Here is a 23473-nt window from a genome sequence, read left to right as displayed (position 1 = left end):
CATTATTTTTATTTAAAATTATCTATTGTTATTAATTTATATTACTTTGTTCCTAGTTATTACTTGTTTAGTGTAATTAATGTGTTAAAACTACTCTTAGCTGATATCCGCTGGAACAGTGATGATAAAATATCAGCTAGTGATTTAAAGTTCTTAAGTGTTATTTAAAATTATAGTAGGTATGTTAATAAAAGAAAATTATACGGGAATTATATAAGCGTATATATTTTAAATAAAGAGTTAGTTATTTTAACAAATGTACGTTTTATACTTAGTGAGAAGGTTAAGTCTATGAAGACACAGTATAAAGAATACGCTAGGGTACGTAGGGAATAATCTTAAAGAGTTTAACTTGATAAATGAGATTGTTAATTGAGAATAAGAGACAAGAAAGTGAATGAGTGACTGACTGGAAAAACAGGGTCTTCAGCCCTTATATAATGCACCACGAAAGTCATAAACGGGAAATGTGCGTCTTGAATGTGTCATACTTATTTATAGGCACATTCAGTCATTATTCTGTATTTTGATAAACGCAAAGGGTTCTTATAATTAATTTTCCTTTTTTAATACTTTAGTGGTGTCTCGAAGACGGTAAGAAAGACAATGACTCGCGGCTATTTTTAGTCGCCAAAAGTCAGAATTAAATGCGTCATAGTTTTAGTGCATTCTTTTCCGTGGTCTGAAAAATAAAAGAGGTATTAACTTTTTGAACTTCCAGAGGAGAATATTACAAAGGCCACTGTAAAAAGAGATGAAAATGGAAGATTTGTTGTTAAACTACCCTTAGCAAAGGATATAGATAAACTGGGTGGCTCACTTCAAATGGATCGTACTAGAATCTATAATTTGGAGAACGGGATGAAAAATTAGCATTGAAATATGATAAATTCATGCAAGACTATCTATCAAGAGGACATATGGAAGTTGTAGAGGACGAAAAAGACACAGGTGTTTACTATTTACCACACCATGCAATTGTAAAGTTAAGTAGCACAACAGCCAAGACTCGTGTAGTGTTTGACGGTTCTGCAACGTCTTCTTCTGGTGTATCACTTAACGATATCACGATGCGTGGCCCTACTGTTCAAAGTGATCTGTACTCAATTATACTTTGCTATCGTCTTCATTCAGTCGTTCTCACGGCGGACGTAGAAAAAATGTATCGACAAGTACGTATGGATCCTGCTGATTGTGATTTCCAGCGTATAGTATATCGTTCTCGTTCAAATCTCCCTCTCACACACTATCGATTGTTAACTGTAACTTACGGAACAAAGTCAGCTCCATTTCTGGCTACTCGTTGCCTCACAGAGCTAGCTAATCAAGTTCTTCAGGAGCCTGAAGTGAAACGTGCAATCAAAAAAGACTCCTATGTTGATGATTTTATTAGTGGCGCTACTAGTGTTAAAAAATGTATTCAGCTCTACCAAAATGCGTCAAAGATGTTGCTGGGTGCAGGAATACCTCTCCGAAAATGGTGTTCAAAGTCTCAAGAAGTTCTCAATAACATTTCTGCGTCCAATACTGATCCAACTTATCTACTGAGTTTAAATGATGAAGATACTGTAAGTGCTTTGGGTCTATTATGGCAGCCTGCATTGGATCAATTTAAATTTTCATCGAAAGAATGGGTTCCTGTTAAACACATGACAAAACGCACTCTTTTGTCTTATATGAATAGAGTGTATGATCCACTTGGGTTCTTAACACCTATTCTAATTAAAGACAAAATTTTTATGCAACAGTTGTGGTCACTTAAGTTGGATTGGGAAACACATCTTACAGCCGACCTTCAGTCAAGATGGGAATTATTCTATCGATCTTTTGAGCAAGTTGCTTTATTCAATATCCCATGATCTGTCGAATATCAACCCTCACAATCTATTCAATTACATGGTTTCTGTGATGCCTCCCAAATTCATTTGGTGGATGATTGTATATTTGAGTAATGACAACCAAAGCTAAATGGTCCTTAGTACTTCTCACTTCAAAGTCTTGAGTTGCGCCTGTGCATCCATCAATCATACCAAGGCTAGAATTGTGCGGCACTACACTATTGGCTGAATTACTAACTGAATTAAATAAAATTGAAATATCAATAAGTACTAACTACTAAGTAATACTTTTTTAAAATAAAATATGTAAAAAGCAATCCTTTATTCAACATTTTATTTCTAAATCTATTGAAAATTCTAATAATATCCCAATAAATATGTTGGAAAACATTTTATTTGCTAAAAGACCACTTCCGCCTTCTGATACTTGTAAAAAAATTTAACGCGGTTGTGGAAATCTATTTTCTCCATTAAATCATAATAATTATAATATTAGTTTATTTTGCAACAAAATACTTTCACCAAATGAAATCAATAATGTATTAAAGAAAATCTGAATACGAGAAATAAATTTTAAGTTTTGAGCTGCGATTTCGAGTTCTCGAGGTGGACTCAATTCTCAAGTATTTAGGAAGTCTTGTGATAATAAAATTTAAAAGTAGATTCTCGTTATGTCGAATATCAAAGGGGACAGAAAAAAGTTCGAGATATCGAGTTTTAATAAAAAAAAAAAAAAAATAATATAAATGTATGTTGTATAATGTATAAGAATAATAAATAATATGGATGCCTAAAATATATAAATTGAATACTAAAAATACTAAAATGACTGAATAAATTTTTTTTTTTTTTTAAATGTGTCATTAAAGTTTGCTTAATATTACTTCTTTCTGTCATGACGTCTTCCAAATTAGATAAAGCAGAAAAAGCCTCATCTTCCATACCTGTAGTTGTCTCAACAAAATTCCTTAGTGTTTTTAAAGTATGTTTAGCTTGTTGAATTGTAACTTCAAAAATTACTTCCTACTCATTTTGTGGTTCGTCTTTACTCTCGCTGGTATTTTCGATGGTGTCTGATAAAATTTCGTTATCTGTCCATTTTCACATAACGTGAAAAACTTCTGTCGTCTAAATTAATATGATTAGCAACAAAATTCTATTTACATCAGAAATAGTAGTTGAGTTATCTAATGCAATTATATCACTGTCTTTAAAACCGGTCTGATTATTTCTTTCTTATAAAACATTTTGAAATTCTTTATAACGCATTGGTCCATGGGCTGAAGTATAGTATTGTACTTGGTGGTAAAAAATGTACATTAATGGAACTTAATTTAATATCGTGATTATGAGCTGTACTTTATCTATGAATAGTAGAACTTTTCGATCTTCTAATTTCATTTTTCTATCAAAATTTAAAAGCCACTCACTAAATAACGACGAAGTCATCCAAGCCTTTTTATTTGACCTATAGTCAACTGGTAAAGATTTAATTCCTTTAAAACAACTAGGCTTCTTTGCTTTACCAATGACAAATAATTTCAGTTTTTAAGTTCCAGACATATTTGCTCCCACTATAATTGTAATGCGTTCTTTACCGTATTTTCCACCCGAACATTCTTTACCTTTTATCATTAATGTTTTATCTGGTGCGCATTCAAAAAATAAGCCCGTTTCATCGACATTAAAAATCATATAGTGTACGGCTAATTATGAACTGTTTAAATGTAATTAATGAAATTCTAAATTTTTTACATATTTCCTAAACAGTGCTTTTTCTGAAATATCAGGTTGGAATGATAACGATACTGGTGGAAAAAGGTTGACAAAAATTAATGTTAGATGGAAAATTTATTATTGCGTTAATTTTATTATCAGGTTTTGGTTTACCTATTTCAAAACATTTGCAAAAAGTTAACATAAATTTTAATTAGCAACTATATTAGCTGATGAAATTTTAAACAAATTTTTAACGATTATGCTGAAAATGCAAAATATATTTTTATCAGTGTTGAGAAGGAACTAGTTCCAAAAGGAACGGATTCCTGGAACGAGTTCTTTTTGAAGGAACGATGCTAGGAACTGCTTCCTTTTAAAATAAAGGAACGAGGAAAATGAACAAATTCCATTTTTTAAGGAACGTGAACGGAAATTACAGTTCCTAAAATTTTTTATAAACATGTTTTAGTGTAGTTTTCTTCGTATCTAGACATTAAAATATTATGGTATTTTTAGTTGACTTTTGACAATGGAAGTCCCCTATATACCCAGCCGAGATCGTAGGCTGTTTAAATGAATCAATTGATTATAGATAGAGTTATTATCACATGTAGGTATACAGTAAATATTTAATATATGTGTACATATATTAAATAATGCACCGAATATTATCGTCGTTTCTTGTTAACTAATTTATGTTAAAGGTTTTGGGTTTTCTGATTTATTATTTCTAACTTATATGTAGACAATAGACATTGGTCGCGTTGACACAAGTCGTTAGCATTTACTACCTGCTTATAAATATAATTTTCGAATACTTTTAGATAAGGAATACTACAAATTTGTTTTGTATTCGACTGCTGATGAAAATCATTGATGACCGTTATCATGATCTCATTGCCACAATTTTTTAAATAACTTATAAAAGGAACGAAGAGTGGAACGAGTTCTTATTTTGGAGGAACTGGATCTGGAACAAGTTCCTTCTTAATATAAAGAATTAGGATCTGGAACGAGTTCATATTTTAGAAAATGAACGGGGAACGGAACGAATTCCATTTAAAAAGGAACTTTCCCAACACTGATTTATATACATGAAAAGCGAAATACTATGACAGAGATAAATAATTTATATTACTTAATACGCATTATTAAAAGATTTTACTTTAATTATAATTAGTTTAATTTTAACCCATTATACTTAAATTAGTTTGAAATTTCAAATAATTTTTTAATACACGTCTCGATATTTAATAAGTAGACAACTTATAAGAGGGCAAATCCTTTAGAAGATATGGTGGTTTCTTCAAAAATGTGGTTCTTTTAAAAAAAATTAGTGTATATATATTTTTTTTTAATAAAATTTGAAAATAAATATGTCTAACATATTGATATGTTTTACAACGGAGAATAGTGGGAACATTCAATATTCTACTACTTCCCACTATTTTGATTTCAAGTTCATGGGGTCTGGACCACATAGTTCTCCCGTGAATACGTCACTACATCCTTTACTTAGGTTTTTCAATGGGTTTTCTTTCACAGTCTTCAATATACCCTTTTAAAACTTCATCAGGATCAGTGTTTTAAATAAAAAATAATTAAGTTTTTTTAAAATACAGACAATTTTTTTTTGAAAATTTTATTTTTTATGGTATTGTAATTTTGAGATATTTCTTAATTTTCTAAAATTTAAATACTTTTTCCAAATTAAAGCGATGATAGATTTAATTAGATTAAAATAGTGTTCATCAGAAGCATAAACCAACAAAATTGGCCCAGCAAGATCTTAAAACTTCATGAATAGATACAAAAAAATAACACATCATGGTATAGCCAATCCCTTTTCAGCTTTGCATCAAAACTTACGCAATAAAAAATCTACTTTTTAGTCGGGTTAAATATATTTTACTAAGTTTGGTTAACCTTTTTTTTTTATTACAGTGTATACTAGTTTGCTATGACAACTGACAACAAAATTATTCATTGCAATCGGTAGGATTCCTATATTTCACAGTTAATTTTTGTTTAAACTGGCATTTATTCATACTGTATAATTATTCAATATATTAGATTAAAGTAACATTTATTTATTTATTTTGAAATATAATTTAAAAAAATGTTTGGCGAATAAAAATCTTTTTTGAATTCTATGAGATAGGCGTCCATGAATTTCTATATTCCAAGTTTTATTTAATATTGAATTCAGACATTTTTTCTGGTAGGGGCTCTAAGCATTGGTACAATAAAAATGTCTTGTATAAGTATCAACTGGTGCAAAAATACTGGGACTATATTAGTTTAAAAAGCTGTCACCACCAAGGGAGGAGGGTATTCCATTTTCATACTTCCCTCAAGTCTAGATTTATTTATCAGTGGTATTAAAGTTTACTTTAAATCATGTTTAGATATTCCTACTTAATTCTTCGATTTAAGCCCATGTTAATTTTACCATAATCTGTTTAATCGCAAATGAATATAAGCAAAAGCAATTAAGCTTACACAAATTGTAATTGAGATAATTTAGATATAAGTATATTAAATTCATTTTAATTTCACATTATGAAAATAACTAATAATACTTCAAATTATAATTATGAATACTATCTATAATTTTTCTTAGATAAAAATTGAAAACTTCAATTTAACATTATAGATAAATAAATAAAGAAAAACCATGAACACAGTTGAAAAATTTGGTGGAATAACAGAAAATATTTTGATTTATAATTATTATAAAGACATATTTTAAAACTAATAATACAAAAACAAATATCACATTTTTACTTATTTAAATACTTTAAAAAATGAAGTAACACCATCTGAAGATTTAGATTTTTTTTTCTTTTCAGATTGATTTCTTCGTTGTCCTTGAATAGGCATGTATGGTGAAATATCAACCATTGGTGGAACATTACTCGATGAAGCTGAAATTTAAAAAATAAATAAATAATTATAACTATTAAAACATTTATTTTTTTATAAATTACTAGGTGCCTCATATGCTTCTAAATTCCTAGGACTATAGGTAGGATCAATAGCAATTGCAATATTAGAAAGTGATTCAGGTTGAACGGGACTTTCACTTTCAGGTAACTTTTCTAATTGCTGGTATTTTCTTAATAATGCTTTTTGTTTTGCTTTTTCGCGTGCTCTCCTTAACTTTGCCTTTTCCTATATAAGTTATATAAATTAACAATAGATTTAATCAAATAAGAAAGACTATAAACATAAACATACCTTTTCTTGTAAAAGTTTAGCCAACTCACAATCTTGTGTTTCAATAGCAATTAATCTATCTCGATCTTCAACAGATAAAGGACGTTCCTGTTCTTGAAGTCTCCTTGCCAATTCCTAACATAACAAGATTGAGTTTTTAAAAATAATTTAATTTAAGAGGAGAATCTTGAGTAATGTGTTATAATTTATAATGCACTCTCTCCATTGGCTTTTTGTATCTTTGTATTTTTCAAGTTAATTCCTTAATGAATTAACTTACAGGAAAAAATTTCATAAAATTATTTTAATGAAACATTTAGTTTTATGTATTTAATATATTAACAATATATGAACATTTTATAACAGTCAATGGAAATTGAAAGTCTTTAAATTGATAATTGATTCTTCAAAGAATCTGGTTATTGCTTGAATTAAAACCTATTATTTAATTGATTATTAATCGTATCTATTGTAGGTTATTTAACTGAATTTGACGAGTGTAACTCTAGTCACGAATTTCAAAATCAACGTGCACTAAAGACTACACCCGTCAAACACATTCAGTCATATATGTACTCTTCAACATCAAAATTTGTCAAAATAAAATAATATTTCAATACTCACAGCATCTTTTTCTTCTTGTATATGTCGCTTACATTCTTCTTCATATTCAATATCATTTAAAATATCATCAATATCTAACTCGGTATATTCTTTAGTCTCTTCTAACCTGCTAAACAAAAATTGAAATGTAATGCAAAATTAAGTTATATTTAATTTATATTTTATATACCCTTTTTTGTAAGTAAATGGTTTAATTAGAAAGAATAAAATACAAAAATGAGAAATATAAGGTTTTTATAATGCACTAAGGCTAGGTGTTTATAACAGCATAAGGGTGCATGTATTTCAGGCAATAAAATTTTAAATAGTATTTTTCATACTGTATGTATGAAAAATACTAATATGTAAATTAAAAAAAAAAATTAATACTTATTCAAAAAGATAGAAATATTGAGGAGGTGTGATTTTTTATTTTATGCATGTTTTGAATATATGCATAATAATTTCCTAACCAAGATATATGGGCTGTTTAATATTTATATCATACCTATTCACATGAACTGGATAACTTGATTTTTTTAAAATACCATGTCGAACATTTTCTATTGGAGTAGGCATTTTTAAGCTAAGTTCATTGGCATTTTTTTTCTTTGCTATATGTTCCGCTAACTCCAATGCTAATTTAAGATCTCTCTTCTCCCTATAATATGTATAGAGAATAATAAATTATTAATAAACAAATAAAGAACAGCTCAACTTACTGTTCTTTAATGAAAGCACAATAACGTTGTTCAGCTTCACGTATTTCACGTTCTTGCTCTTCTCGAGCAGTTGGTAAGTCTTGCCGAACAATAGCATTTCGTGATCGATTGTCATTGTAATGTTTGTCCACTAGAGGAAAAATAATAAAAACAAAACATAAACTCTTTAACTACCTATAAAATATAAATATGATAGGGTACCTACCTTCCAGTTTTTGTAATTGATAGGCCAATGCACCATCTTCGTGAACTATCCATTCCTTACACACTAAAATAATATTTAAAGAAATTTAAAATCATTATTAATAATATTAAGACCAGAAGATACAATTTTTCTCAAAAGAAATAATAATTAGAAACTAATAAAAAATGAAGATAGCCGAATTAATTAAAGGAAAAAATTATGTTACCTACATATAAAATAAATGTAGGTACCTACACATCCATTGTAACGTGGTATCCGTAGCGTCGAAACAGAAATGTTAGTGGGCTATTGTATAAACACCCGGAATGAACTAAAATGAATAGCCTGTGAGAATATAATTACTAAGAGACGGAGGAATAAAACTACCTGGCCTGTATGATGTTCATTGTGTTAGTCACAGTGCTTCACGCCTGGACGATTTTCAGTGTGCGCACGCATGTTTATCGGGTTTATGTGGGTATCAGGTTTACCAACCGGTTGGTACGACATCACGTTAAATGAAACTTCAGCGTTTCCTCACAAATATTTTTAGTAGCCCGTAGTAGATTTATAAGTCGACCCCAGATATGTTTATTACCAATGAAAATTACAGATAATGGTGATGTAATATTCAATCGAACCATCAGTATTTCAGACAAAAGCCATAGTTCCATGGGTGTATACGGAAAACGCATAGCTACCTGTTGCTGGAGGCAACCAGCAGGTGGTTTTGATTTTCAACCAACGTCACCCCCCAGTTATCCATATGAATTCCAAGGGTTCGAAAAATGTCCTTAAATTCAACCATCTGCCAAAGACGCGATGAGATGTAAATAATACTACAAACCCAGGCGATTTAAAAATTTTCAACGAAGTAATACATTCAAAAATATCATAGTCACAAAATAGCTATAAAAAATAAAACTTTTTAAGAAACGATACACAGAGCAACATTAAAATAAACAATCAAACGCAATACAAGCCACTTCTGACGACGGACCGCGTATGCCGCTTGACATTGTTAGAAAACATCTATAGACCGATGGCGACTTGTTGATTGTTCATCGCCCCACTACTTCTTTTTTTTTACCCCAATGGACACAACACCATTAACTGGCGCGTCTGTTAACGGACCGAAACAACGTTGTTCCCAAATTATTACTAAATAATTTGTTGTAACTCAAGTGTAACAACATGACTATTTTTATTTACTGTAAAGTATTTTAAATTTCATTTAGTTTATATGTTACATGGTTAATGATGAATCGATGTTATTAATTCGATAGATTTTATAATACTGAGTACATAATATTCATTAAGTTGTAAATAGTAATTATAAACGTATTGTGTGTTGATAATTACTGTCACTTAATTATAAAGTTAATACTTATCTACAATAATATTTATCATATTATTAACACAATATATATTGCACAAGGTATATTGCGACTGTGTTAGTCGCAATATACCAGGAAAAGTATTTAGATGGAGATTTTGGGGATGATTACTTTATAAAAACTTTCTTTATCAATACTAGGCCATGATAAAGTAGCGTTATAAGAAATCTAATATGAAGGGGTCCAGATGCAATAATTTTTTTATTTGGTAAAATAAAAAACTGCTCCTACTGGTCCTATTTTGATCAACGATACAACCATAAAACGTATCTAGTTGATTCAACTTGATGGCTTCCATCAACGACATTATTTTGAAAAATTCCTTAGTCCCGGTATTTATATTTTTAGTTTTTACTTTATACATTTTTTTAAAACTGGACGGATTATAGCAAAATGATAATACTTCAAACATTTGCCTTGTTGATTACATGTTTTTTGGGAAATCCAATCATTAACAAAGATTTTGTTAGGGCTTAAAAATCATATTAAAATTTTTCTCTTTTCAAATTTTAATAATTTTTTAAGAAACCTACATTAAATTAAAGCTAACGTAATCTACTATAAGATAAAAAACAATTCGAAATCATGATTTCTAGAAATTATAGGGCATTAAAACCAAAATTTTTAGTAAAACTAGCATATTTTAGAATTTTTTTAAACGACGTTCCGACAACTTGTCTTCTATGATTAATCGGCCTCTACAAACGACAATCATGTAATTTTTAGTAGATGTAATAAACTACTTTAATTATTTGAATAATAATTGAATAAAAATATAATTAATAAAAGTCATTTAAGTCAACTGAACCTTAACATTAATTAATAACAGTAAAATGAAATGTGTAATATTTTGTTATTTTTTGAAGAATTTTAGAAATAACACAATATTAAAACTTTGAATATAATAAGAAAATATAAAATTTAAAAAGGACTTAACACGAATTTAATTAACATTAAAATTTCTCATGACATGTATACAGTACCCAAGTACTTATACGTGAACAATTCTTTATGTAGAAGCGACAATTCAAGAAAAAAAATATGATCGGTGATATCTATCTTACTTTTTACATGGTCACACTGTTTCTGTGGACGTATAAAATTGAGGTTATTTATCAAAATATTTATCCGTAAGTTAATATTTTTTTATTCACAAATTTGATTGCAAAATTGAGTGGCTATTAATTAATTGTTCCTAGAATTATTAGTTTTTATTTAACATTTAATTTATATGCAATGTATCTTAGAATTATTTAATGAAATAAACATTATTTAAAGACATTTTTATTAATTAGTTAACAGTTGACGAATAATTAATTTACTCTAAAAAAAAAATAACATGTTAAGTAGTTCAGTAAAAGTTATTTGCACCAAAACTTTTATACCGACTGTGATAAGTGTTAGGCATAGAAGAATAAATGTGCAAAAACCACGAGCACCACATCATTATCGAGCTACAATAAACGCTATTATTCAGCCAAAATTTGACTGGCCTATTCCCCATAAGATGCCTTGGACTGAAAGATGTCCAAAACCCCTAGTTCAGAAATTTAAGTCTGTGGAAGATAATCCATATGAACGCATTTTAGCAAAAGAAGTTCGTGAACTTTTTGAACAGAGTGCAATGGTAGCAGTATTTCACAAGAACCCAGTAAATGCTGAAAAAGATTTTAAGTCTTACAAAACATTTAAAATGTCTGGAATGAACTTGACTATTTATGGTAAAAGTACATTAAAGGTGGCTTTAACTAATACCAATTATGAAGCAGTTTTACAATTGTTTCATTCACATAGTTCAATACTTTTCAGTAGTACTTTACAAGTACCAAAATTATTACAGATGATCAAAAAAATGCCACACCTAATTTTATTAGCTGGAATAGTAGATGGTAAATTCTTGAGTAAAACACAACTTGAAGACTATGCAAGTTTGGGTACAATAGATAATGCAAGAGCTCATTTAGTTGGATTACTTGATAAAATAAACAATAGATGCTTACATAGAATTGGACAAACTCAACTATCTATGGCACACTATTTGGAAGAATATGGAAAATCCTTGGCAAAAAATAATTTAAAAGACGATACATCGGAAAATTTTAGTTAGAAGAATATAAAATTATGTCAATGTTGTAACACAATTATTTTAGATTAACATGTTAATCGGTACTATAAATTTAAATAAAATAAATAATATTATTTACATTTATTCCCTTTCTTTTAAGTTAACTTAAATCAATATAAAAAGCTTAGTTTAGTAGTATAACACACATTGAAAATTAATTTTAAAAAGCTATTTAAATAAAAATAATTGTAGAATACAAATTTATTCAAAAGAATCAGGGTTAAAATGTACTTTTATGTAAAACTTATGTTTGTTAATATAAATGCCTTGAGCTACAAAAAAATGTTTATAATATTTAAGTAAAAATTGAAGCTTCATATACAGAAATTAACAAAAAAATATTTACATTTTCCTATCCTATAAGTTATACATTAGTTGATATTAATATGTTATAATAGTGATTATATTAATATTAATTAATATAATTGTACTACTTAAAAAATAAAACAATTAGTTAATTGGTTTCTGATAAAACAAATTTGTCTCGAAACTACTTTTCAGGGCAAAGTAAAATTACCTAGTTTTTATTTTCTTTGGATTTAATGCTTTGAAAAGATTATAAGCCCCACCTAAAGTGCAATTTGAACAAAATATTTTAGGTTTTAACTTAATTTATCTCCTTGAAATTTACATGTAATTATTATAATTTTTTGGGCAGCTAAATTCTTTCTTGACTCTCCCAGATCGTGCCTTTAAGACCCATTGAACAATTTATGTGGAGGCTTATGAGTTAAAATTACAACTAGATTATAACACAGAAAATATATTGCTAAAATAACATTTAGCATAAAAATATAAATAATACAAAATTTTCGGGTGTAATAAATATAATTTACCCCTCTATAAAAATATTTTTTTGCAATCATAGATATAACTTTTTTTTTTAATATTTGGAAGTGTTAAGTACCCAAAGCATCTCTCTATTTGTGGTGGTAATTAAGTGTACTTAAAGCACAGATTTATAAGATTATACAAAATTAAAATATATAGTAACAATAACTAAATTAAATAGCAATATTTATAAGTATTTAAATATTATTATTATGATATCATTAGTTAATTCAGGTAGCTATTTTAAAATAGTAATTTTTTTATTATTATACTTATTTGACTTTAAATACTAAAAATATATTATATTTCCTAACTTTTAAAATGATTGGGTGTCAATTTTATGATCTTACTGAAATCAAGTTGTATTTATTTTTAAATATTTATATTAAATTTAATTGTTTGATGTTATAAAGGAAATTTTTTATTGTAAATAGGTAAAATCAGTTATTTACGTATAAAAAGTGTATTGTTATTAATAATTATTATTTTTATTATGACTTATATATGTTAGATTATTTTTAACAATTAAGAACAGATATTTTTTATAGGTAAATTTTTTATAAAGTATTCAGTATTATGGTATTTTTAAATAATTTTAATTATTCTAACAAATTTTCAATTTAATTGGTCTATTATAGGAACTACACAAATAACAAATGTCTATTTGATATAACAAAAAGCATTCGAATTGTTTATAAGAATACTTATACTTAATTTAAAAAACATATAATAATGTCTTTATTCTTAAATATGAATAGAGAAAGTAGCTTACTAACCCCAAAAAATACTTTCCTATTATAAAATTAAGGCCACCAAAATGGTTAAGAGTACTCGCACTTTCACAGTAGTGGAAACTATGATGCAGAACGTATTTTGTTATAAGTAAAATATTTACCTGCATCGACTTTTCCGGGTTTGGGCAACGTGTCACTAGTTTTCCTGTTGGAATCTCCCATTGATCCGACTCCATTGAACTGACAATGCATCTTATGAGTAAAATATTAACGTGACTAGTTGCAAAAAGATATCATTTGATTTGTAATATTATAAAAAATTGTCATTGAAAATTTTTGACGTCAACAATACGGAAAATATTTACAGCGCGTCATCAAATCAAAACAAATCCATATGCGACCTCGAAATTTGCGATATGCCAATGTCGTTATTGTCATTACAAAAAATATATAGCTCTTAACATATAACGGGAATATTTTTAAGGCTTCATAACAGAGCACAGAAATGAACAACGTAGCGCGTAGATAGAACACTACAGAGGATTGTTGATGACTTGATGGTATTATTATTATAGATTTGTAAGGAAATGGTGAATGGACAAGAGGAGAGTAAAACCTGTTGTAATCCAAAAACGTAGCATTTCTTCACAACCTGTAGATTAGATTCAATTTAATAAAATATTTTTTAGGTGCTCATGTTGGTACACTGTCGTACACGTCCACGACCGCTGATAATCTCACACATAATACTGATAACGAGTATGCCGACGACAACATTATCCAACCTTTTTTTTGTAATAATTGTATTTCACTTTTTCACTCATAATAAAGTTATTTTTTTGAAGTGTTACGAACAGATGTGTTTATAAAATTGTATGAAGTAATATTGAACTTAAATCTTAATTGTATTTTTGACACTTGTAAACGAGATGGTAAACTAATTAAACTTATTTTAAAACTAAGAATTTGATAGTTAAATTTATAAATGTAATTCAATATTTCAGCCGCTACGTTTAGATATTAAGCGTAACTTAACTGCTAGGTCAGATCGTGTTAAATGTGTTGATCTCCATCCAAAAGAACCATGGATGTTAGCATCACTTTATAATGGAAATGTACATATTTGGAATCATGAGACAGCTATTCTCATTAAATCTTACGAAGCAAGTATCATAGTATTTAATTTTAGTAACATTATGAAATTAACAAAACTATTTTTTTTACAGGTTTGTGAATTACCTGTTAGGGCAGCTCGTTTTGTTGCTCGAAAAAACTGGATAGTTACGGGTTCAGACGACATGCAATTGCGAGTTATCAACTATAATACATTAGAGCGAGTTCATCAGCTGGATGCTCACTCTGATTATTTAAGAAGTATTGCTGTACATCCAACACAACCATTTATACTAACAAGTAGTGGTATGTTGTTAATATATTTTAAATATATTTTATTTTATTAATTTCAATGTTTATATACATGCATTGTATATAATAATTCTAGTATACTTGTAATCTCTGGGTCAATTTATAATTTGTATTATTTTATTCTACAATCACAGTATTGCCTCTAAAATGTTTCAGCTTGATGCCTATCTATATTATGTTAAAATAAATAGTAGAAAAATGATATTCTGTATGAGATATATATCTGAGATAGATATACTTGCATAGGATAATCTATTTATAAAATTGCTTACAAAATGAAAAAAAAATAGGGATTATTTATTTTAAGTTATATATATTTTTTAATTTATGAATTATTAATAGAACCCTGACTGAAATGCTCAAAAAAAAAAATTGAAAAATATTTTTTAAAACTTCTATAATTGCCTTACAAAAGTGTATTAAAAGTATAAAAACGCTCCAGAAATTAAAAAATGTCATGTAAAATATTAATATATCCTCTATAAAATTGCCTTGAAATAAAATATATTGATAATATATTAATTAAATAAAGACATTGACTAATTTTTATATTAAAACTATTATTAATACTTAGTTAAATAAGATTTTATATTTTAAAAATACAGTATTTTAAACATAATATTTGATAAGTGCAACTAAAACAAAATTTTTAGGTAATTTAACTCAATTTATTTCCTCCTAACAAAAAATAATAACACAGAGGATTCATTTTATTATAAACCAATCAAATATTCGCAAAATAAATACAATTTCGAAAAAATATTTTGAATTTTTTAGTTACACATATTTTATGATTTATTAACTAATAATTATTCTCCAAAATCATAACTTATAACTTAATGGGATGTCAACTTAATTTTTTTAATGGCAACATACATATAATATTAACATACATATTAACTAGTTTATAAAATAGAAAATAATCTAATTTAGAAAATAACTGGTCGATAACAATTTTTAGACTAGTACTTTAGGAGTTGTCATTTTTATACATAAGCGGAACATAGAGTATGGTTAGGAAAAGACAGATGATAAAAATAGCAACACTGCTTAACGTCCAGTCATTACTTTTAATTGTTAATAACTTCATGATCACCTTGTATAAAAATAAAGGTGATTTTCATCATTTTTGAGGGCTAAGCCAACCCTATCAGATATATATAATAACTTATTCTTGCATATAAAGAAAAATACTACATATAAAAATTGTTTTATACCTTTCCAGAACACGCTTTTAATCTATATAATTTTAATAAAAAAACTTAATTTTTTCTAATTATGCTCTAAAGTGTGTTAATATAATCTAAAATTGTCTTAAAAATCAAAAAAATGTAATATTATGCAAGATAATAGTATCATTTTTTAATTCTCCATTATATACATTAATTTTATACATATAATTCTCCATTATATGTAAGTTAACTTTTTTGCAATATGTATTAAAATTCAGACCTTAATTATTAAATATTTTTGTAGTACATCATTTATCCTTTAAAAAGATATCAATTTTATTTTATAAATGATAACATAAGTTAGCTTATATCATAGAAAATTATTGATCTATAACAGCTTATGGACCAATATTTTAGAAGTTATTAACATTTTTATACTTGGGATGAGAGAAAAGAGAGACCAAGAAATTTTTAATAATAAAAAAATTCATACTTTTGCTTCATCTCTAGGTATTTTAATATTCATTGATAAAGATGTATTAAAGATGCAGGCAATAATAGACTGTCAGAAAGATATTTCTAAATTATGTGTGGCGTAGATCAATTTTTGGGTAAAATGAGTTTGATCTAAGAATAAAAATTTCAAACTTACCTCTCTTCTTGGTGTCATTGATACCAGTAAAATTAAGTTACAAGGCAATATTTTAATATTAATAAATCTACATTTATATTAGTCTTTATGGAATTAAAAACGGTTATTAGTTATGAACCTAGGTTATATGACTTTCTGTATAATTAACATTATGGTCTTATGTTATTTAATTCTCTCAATTTATATAATTTTAGATGATATGCTAATCAAGCTATGGAATTGGGAAAAACAATGGGCATGTCAGCAGGTGTTTGAGGGTCATACTCATTATGTTATGCAAATTATGATAAATCCAAAAGATAATAACACTTTTGCTAGTGCTTCATTAGATCGTACTATCAAAGTATGGCAACTTGGATCCCCAACCCCTAATTTCACATTGGACGGACATGAGAAAGGAGTAAATTGTGTTGATTATTATCATGCTGGAGATAAACCCTACTTGATATCAGGTGCAGATGACAGACTAGTAAAAATTTGGGACTATCAAAACAAAACCTGTGTACAAACTTTAGAAGGACATGCACAAAATATATCCGCTGGTATATCTCTTAAACAGTTTTTCTAGCTTAAAATTCTTTTATTAACATAAGTATTAAAAATTGTCTTTAGTTTGCTTTCATCCTGAACTTCCTATTGTATTGACTGGTTCTGAAGATGGTACAGTTCGTATTTGGCATTCTGGTACTTATAGATTAGAATCATCACTAAACTATGGATTAGAACGTGTGTGGACAATTTGCTGTTTACGTGGTTCAAATAGTGTAGCATTAGGGTAGAGTTTAAAAAAGGTTAAAATATAAAAAAATGATGTATGATTATTTAGTTTTTTATTATAGATATGATGAAGGCAGTATCATGGTAAAAGTTGGTAGGGAGGAACCAGCTATGTCAATGGATGTCCATGGTGGTAAAATTGTTTGGGCACGTCATAGTGAAATTCAACAAGCTAATTTGAAGATGATGTTGCAAACTGAGGGAACTGAAATAAAAGATGGTGAACGTTTGCCAATTCAAGTTAAAGATATGGGAAGCTGTGAAATATACCCACAGTCTATATCTCATAATCCAAATGGTCGATTCTTAGTTGTATGTGGTGATGGAGAATATATAATATACACTTCTATGGCTTTACGTAATAAAGCTTTTGGATCTGCTCAAGATTTTGTATGGTCATCTGATTCTGAATATGCCATTAGAGAAAATTCTTCAACAATCAAAGTTTTTAAAAACTTTAAAGAAAAAAGGTCTTTTAAACCTGAGGGTGGAGCTGATGGTATATTTGGAGGATATTTACTTGGTGTAAAGTCAGTAACTGGGTTAGCATTATATGACTGGGAAAATGGAAATCTGGTGCGAAGAATTGAAACGCAACCAAGGCATGTATTCTGGTCAGAGTCAGGTGAATTAGTTTGTCTTGCTACTGATGAAGCATATTTTATTCTTCGTTTTGATGTAAATGTACTTGGTACTGCAAGGGCATCTAATTTTGAATCTGCTGGTCCTGATGGGTTGGAAGATGCATTTGAAGTAATTTAAATTCTTACTAGTTAAATAATTATAATTAAATGAATGATGAATTTTTTATGTAGGTGTTGGGTGAAGTGCAAGAAGTTGTTAAAACTGGATTATGGGTTGGAGATTGTTTTATTTATACTAATGGTGTTAATCGAATCAATTATTATGTTGGTGGTGAAATTGTCACAGTTTCTCATCTTGACCGCACAATGTATCTTCTAGGATATGTTGCCAAAGAAAACCGTTTATACTTAGGTGATAAGGAATTGAATATTGTGTCATATAGTCTTTTACTATCTGTATTAGAATATCAAACTGCTGTTATGAGAAAAGATTTTGAAATAGCAGATCGTATACTACCATCAGTACCATCTCAATATAGAACAAGAGTAGCTCATTTCTTAGAAAAACAAGTAAAGAATATTTTCAGAAAATTTAATAACAATTCTAACTTAAGCTAACAATTCATATTTAATAGAGGTTTTATTTCTTTCATTTTATCAAAATAAAAGCTATGTTTAAGTCAATTTTATTCTGATAATAACTAGATTATAAACGAATATTTTTATTTTTTAAGATGCATTTTTTTAATGAATAATTATACGTACCAGGGTTATAAAAAACAAGCCTTAGCTGTATCAACTGATGTTGAGCATAAATTTGAACTTGCTATTCAATTACAAGATTTAGAGAAAGCTCATATGTTGGCTAAAGAAGCATCTAGTCCTCAAAAATGGAGACATTTGTCTGAACTAGCAACTGCACAAGCTAACTTAGAGTTGGCTCAAGAATGTTTACATCAAGCACAAGATTATGGTGGTTTATTATTATTAGCTACTTCTTCTGGTAATTTATTAATCTTTAATTTGCATAATAAAATACTTAAAAAATGTATTATTTCCTATGATTACAAATAAATTTATTACTGTTTAGGAAACAGTGAAATGGTAAAAAAATTAGCTGAAAGTACTCATTTAAATGGAAAGAATAACATATCATTCTTATCATACCTACTTTTGGGTGATTTAGAAAAATGTTTACAACTATTAATAGATACTGGTAGACTTCCCGAAGCAGCATTTTTTGCTCGGTCTTATATGCCAAGTAAAATGTCATACATTGTTACTTTATGGAAAGATTCTCTTAGTAAAACAAATATAAAAGCTAGTGAAGCATTGGCTAATCCAGATGAGTATGAAAACTTATTTCCGAACTATCAAGATGCATTAAAAACAGAAGCTTATTTACTTAATGAAAGAAAAAAACAATTACCAGCTACAGCATTTGTCAGTACTCCAGTAAGTCAATTATTTTTTTTTTTGTTTTGTGTTACAATATTTGCATACATTTTTTTTTAGTTAAATCATGAAAGAAACTGTATAGAAGAAATGAAATCATCCAGTACACAAGAATCAATGTTAAATTTAGATAATCATATTGATTTTAAATCAAATATACTCTTACCTACATGTAAAATAATTATTTTTCACTTTTATTTATTTGTAAAAGTTTTCCAACATTAATTTTTTTTTTAATTTTAGATATTGAAAAAAAACAAGATGACTTAATAATAACAAAACCCATACACGATTATGTTCCCTCAAAAGTTGTTAATGATGATTTTGAAGATGTTGATAAAGAACTTGAAGCAGAGTTAGAAAATATGAATTTAGATGACATTGAATCTACAGTAATTACTAAGTTTTACTCTTAGATTAACTTGATAACTTTACTCTCAGCTAAAAATTTAATAAGGTTACTTTAAAACTAAGATTAGTTTTGTTTCTCCTAGGTAAACACTATATATCCCTTGCAAACAAATGCAAGTAGTTTTGAAAGATGGAGGCTAATTGCACTTGTATATTATATCATAAATAATATAGAATTAAATACAATAATTTTTTAATTTATACAAACAAAAAATAGGATTTTGTAAATTATTTCAATAAAAAAAAAATGATTTTATTTTTCCAGAATAGTCCAGAAAAGTTTTTTTTGGGGGGGAGGGCAATTCACTATTTTTATTAAAGTCAGAACTAATTTTTGCTCCTCTTGTAACCAACCAATAATTAAATACATCTCTAAATTATACTTTATGTGTATCTAATTTAATTACCTTCATAAATTTTCTTTTTTTTAATTTAAATTAGATTATTAGACTATCAGTACTGATTAATTGAATGAATTTATTAATAATGTTCTTAATTTTTAGGAGAGAAACAAGAAAACTTTCAACTAATTTAAACCAATAAAATATTTGTTTATTTAAAACAATTTTTACTTAATAATTTTCAATATTAGTAAATTAATTTTTGGAGTTTAGCAAACATTTATAAGGAGGCAACCAAGTTTATTGATTTCATAAGCTCAAATAGTGTTTTAAACTTGGGGGTTCTTAAGTTTCAAAAACCAATAAAAAAATTTTCTTCTTCTATTCAAAATGGTTTATTCAACATTATTTTCATCTAATTATAATTAAATAATTGTGTATAATATTATATACACTCATTTTTTTCTACAGGTGTAGAATTTAAACTATAATTATTAAAACTTAAAGTTATTACTATGTTTAAAATAAAATACACATACTTCATTGATGTTATTTTATACTCACAATATTAAAATACAAGATTTAAAATAATAGTAACTATTTATTTATACAATAGTATAAAGAAATAATTTTATTTTTCTTTACAAATTTTCAAATGGTTAAATCTACTTAGGGTTCTTGTAGATAAAGCATCCTTTATTTACACCTATAATTGACTGACTTTTCAACATTCTATTTTGAAAAAAAATGTTTCTTATTGGCCTCATTGCAGTAATTTTAATTAGATTAGTTACTCTCTATAGCTGCATCCCGACTATTTGATTAATAATTAAAAATTACAATGACGGTAAAAAATTGTAAAAAAAAAGAAATATAATTTTGATGTCTAATTTTTTTATTTTTGGGAAAATTTTGGAAAATAATATCATAAAAAAAAATGATATAAATAATAAAAGAATAATTTATTATGTTATAGTTTTTACATAAAATAATTAAGAGTAATAATTTTTATTACACTAACAATTTTTTTTTATTATAGGGTGTTAATTTAGATGCAGAGCTTTCTGATGATGATGATGATGATTATTAATAAATATTGGTAACTATAATTATTTACATATTAATGCTATAGTTAACTATTATAAATTATTCAGTGTCCACTGTTATATATAGAGAATGATTTGTATTAATATATGTTATTTATTTTGTTCTATGTATTATTTATTTCTTAAAATTACATGAATATTGAATTTTCATTTAACTAAAATATTATAAATTATCATTCCATAAAATATTTTATACTAAAATTACATTAAATGGTTTTAGTTTTAATTAGTTATTATAATCATCATTTCAGATTATTTTATGAGTATTGCTACTTTACAAACCATTTATTTTTAACTATCAAATCATCCATCCATTATCATATTTGATTAGTTTTTTAATATCTGGTATAGAGGACAAATATAATAATATTAATCTAATTTTTACAAATAATTATTAAGTCAGTAAAATTATTAAGAATTTACCATTGTAATACTTGCAAAGTTAATCATATACCATACCCATATATTTGTTTTTGTTTTGAAAATATATTTATTGCACATAAATATTATTTTTAATATTTGTAAATTTTGTATTTATAATAAATTTATAGTGTGCGTCTAAGAAATATTTTATGATATTTAATTGTTTACTATAATACAATAGTTTGAAATATTTATAAACATACTAGTTTATTTTTTATAAATAATAATTCTCAATTATAAATTTCCTGTTATTATAATAACTTAAAAAAAATAATAATTTTAAATAAATAATTATAAATGTATACTATTTTAATTTTAAATAAATGCTTTTTTACCTTAATAAATTAAAATTAAAAAAAAAAAATGTTATATGGGATTATTTTTGTCAGTATTCAATATCTGAGAATTAAAAAGAAAACCCTAATTAATATAACTTTATTACAAATAAGTTGATGTAGTTAAAGAGCAAAGCAAAACAAAAAAAAAAAATAGAAAATATTTATTTAAATCTTATTTAAATATTTTTATCAGTTGAGTAGCAGCTAATATTTTGAAGAATATTTTTTAGTGATAAAACTAAAACTGCAATAGTTAAAACACTATTATTATATGTACTACATTGCGTGTAAGCTTGTAGGCATCAAAAAATAAAATATCAAAGTAAAAGAATCTACAAATTACAAAACTTAGCTATGTAACGAGTTTTATTTTTAGAAATTTTGATGAAATAAGAAAATATTCCATTTCGATTGTCTCTGTTATAATTTTCAAACTTCAGTCTTTAAATTAACACTTTTACAAAAGAATGTTTTAATAACGTTTGACAAGCAATTTATTTAAAAGTTAGGTAATATTTAAAAAAAATTATTAGGTTTCAAGCATAAATGAGAGTGATAAAAATTTAAATATTCTTTAATAAAACTTTTTTTTGTTAAATGTTGATACAAAATAGCTAGCTATTTGATTCTTTTACTTTTAAGACAACAATAAAAATGTCAATTATACAATGTCGCTAATAAATCAAATATTTTTTTTTTTATTATTAATATATTTTCACAAAATACAAGTATAAATCTATACCAATATTACTAAAACTTAATTAAATACAAAAATAAAAAATTGATAAGTATATAACATAATGTTTATAATTCAATTTTAATTATTCAAATAGTTACCTATTTAATTTTCTTTTTTTTAATGTTTAACTTTTACAAATTTTGTACTTGGGGAAACATAGTCTTATTAATAAGGTATTAATAATAAAATGAGTATACCATACGACCTTAAAAAAAATTAATTATTTCAATAAAGCATTCCTTTCAAAGAAATAATTTATTTCACATACTTTTCTGATTTTATTAATTTAAGTTAAAATTAAATATTTATAAATAGAAATAAAAGTTATTTTTTATTTATAAAGGTTTTGAGCGTTCAAAATAACCTTTTAATTTAAAGTTTAATTCTAATTACAATTAGATAACTATTATATAATTACATAATAGTTATAAAACAAGTTTATGTACAATTAAAAAAAATTAATTAAATCAAGTTAGTGATTTACTGAACAACTTTTATTGCTTAGTCTAATAAATACATCTGTAAAATACTATAAAAATATTCTATAGTTTACTAAGTTAATTGATATTTCATATCACTTGATGAGAAAAATTATATTATTCTTAAATATTTTTTAATTTTTAACACAATCTAAATAGAAAATAACAGAAAAGTAGATGAAATCATATAAATTAACTA

General features: G+C 26.4%; 4 protein-coding genes across 8 annotated transcripts; 3 read left to right on the top strand and 1 right to left on the bottom strand.

The window, feature by feature from the left end:
• Positions 1-893: 893 nt before the first annotated feature.
• Positions 894-1859, top strand: LOC126894616 (uncharacterized). Its single transcript, XM_050665754.1, has one exon. It carries the CDS (start codon positions 894-896, stop codon positions 1857-1859), a length of 966 nt encoding a protein of 321 aa, XP_050521711.1.
• Positions 1860-6064: 4205 nt separating this feature from the next.
• LOC126901642 (coiled-coil domain-containing protein 50) lies at positions 6065-13929 on the bottom strand. 4 transcript variants are annotated; one of them, XM_050678292.1, is made up of 9 exons: positions 8673-8976; positions 8541-8616; positions 8307-8369; positions 8102-8231; positions 7888-8040; positions 7401-7509; positions 6798-6911; positions 6548-6731; positions 6065-6484 (listed from the first exon to the last, which is right to left on the bottom strand). In XM_050678292.1, exons 2-9 carry the CDS (start codon positions 8542-8544, stop codon positions 6345-6347), a joined length of 897 nt encoding a protein of 298 aa, XP_050534249.1. In that variant the 5' UTR covers positions 8545-8616; positions 8673-8976; the 3' UTR covers positions 6065-6344. The 4 variants fall into 4 exon arrangements, with proteins under 4 accessions (XP_050534249.1, XP_050534242.1, XP_050534236.1 ...); XM_050678285.1 differs by lacking the exons at positions 8541-8616; positions 8673-8976 and adding an exon at positions 13534-13929 and having other exon boundaries at positions 7401-7506; XM_050678279.1 differs by lacking the exons at positions 8541-8616; positions 8673-8976 and adding an exon at positions 13534-13928.
• On the top strand, positions 10826-11891 carry LOC126901740 (39S ribosomal protein L10, mitochondrial). The gene has a single exon (XM_050678471.1). The coding sequence runs from the start codon at positions 11022-11024 to the stop codon at positions 11787-11789; it is 768 nt and encodes a 255-aa protein (XP_050534428.1). The 5' UTR covers positions 10826-11021; the 3' UTR covers positions 11790-11891.
• A 192-nt stretch (positions 13930-14121) lies between the features above and the next one.
• On the top strand, positions 14122-21731 carry LOC126901477 (coatomer subunit beta'). 2 transcript variants are annotated; one of them, XM_050677951.1, is made up of 13 exons: positions 14122-14304; positions 14377-14535; positions 14599-14791; positions 16816-17163; positions 17234-17396; positions 17461-18151; positions 18214-18552; positions 18751-18985; positions 19073-19437; positions 19498-19609; positions 19681-19829; positions 21229-21288; positions 21547-21731. In XM_050677951.1, exons 1-12 carry the CDS (start codon positions 14302-14304, stop codon positions 21277-21279), a joined length of 2808 nt encoding a protein of 935 aa, XP_050533908.1. In that variant the 5' UTR covers positions 14122-14301; the 3' UTR covers positions 21280-21288; positions 21547-21731. The 2 variants fall into 2 exon arrangements, with proteins under 2 accessions (XP_050533908.1, XP_050533899.1); XM_050677942.1 differs by lacking the exon at positions 21547-21731 and having other exon boundaries at positions 21229-21402.
• The last annotated feature ends 1742 nt before the right edge of the window (positions 21732-23473 follow it).

This window comes from Daktulosphaira vitifoliae, unplaced genomic scaffold, assembly GCF_025091365.1.
Source record: "Daktulosphaira vitifoliae isolate Bord-2020 unplaced genomic scaffold, ASM2509136v1 Scaffold_1, whole genome shotgun sequence".
NCBI classification, from domain to species: Eukaryota; Metazoa; Arthropoda; class Insecta; order Hemiptera; family Phylloxeridae; genus Daktulosphaira; species Daktulosphaira vitifoliae.
The sequence above is the reverse complement of the archived record's forward strand: the minus strand, read 5'-3'. Positions and strand labels throughout refer to the sequence as shown.

Coding starts and splice junctions, on each gene's coding strand:
- LOC126894616 (XM_050665754.1), top strand. CDS start 894: ATGCAAGACTATCTATCAAGAGGACATATGGAAGTTGTAGAGGACGAA.
- LOC126901642 (XM_050678279.1), bottom strand. CDS start 13,624: ATGCATTGTCAGTTCAATGGAGTCGGATCAATGGGAGATTCCAACAGG. Junction 6,732..6,797: donor CTAAACTTTTACAAGAAAAG/GTATGTTTATGT, acceptor TAACTTATATAG/GAAAAGGCAAAGTTAAGGAG. Junction 6,485..6,547: donor AGAAGCATATGAGGCACCTA/GTAATTTATAAA, acceptor TTTAAATTTCAG/CTTCATCGAGTAATGTTCCA.
- LOC126901477 (XM_050677951.1), top strand. Junction 17,397..17,460: donor TCAAATAGTGTAGCATTAGG/GTAGAGTTTAAA, acceptor TTTTTATTATAG/ATATGATGAAGGCAGTATCA. Junction 18,553..18,750: donor CTCATTTCTTAGAAAAACAA/GTAAAGAATATT, acceptor TATACGTACCAG/GGTTATAAAAAACAAGCCTT.
- LOC126901740 (XM_050678471.1), top strand. CDS start 11,022: ATGTTAAGTAGTTCAGTAAAAGTTATTTGCACCAAAACTTTTATACCG.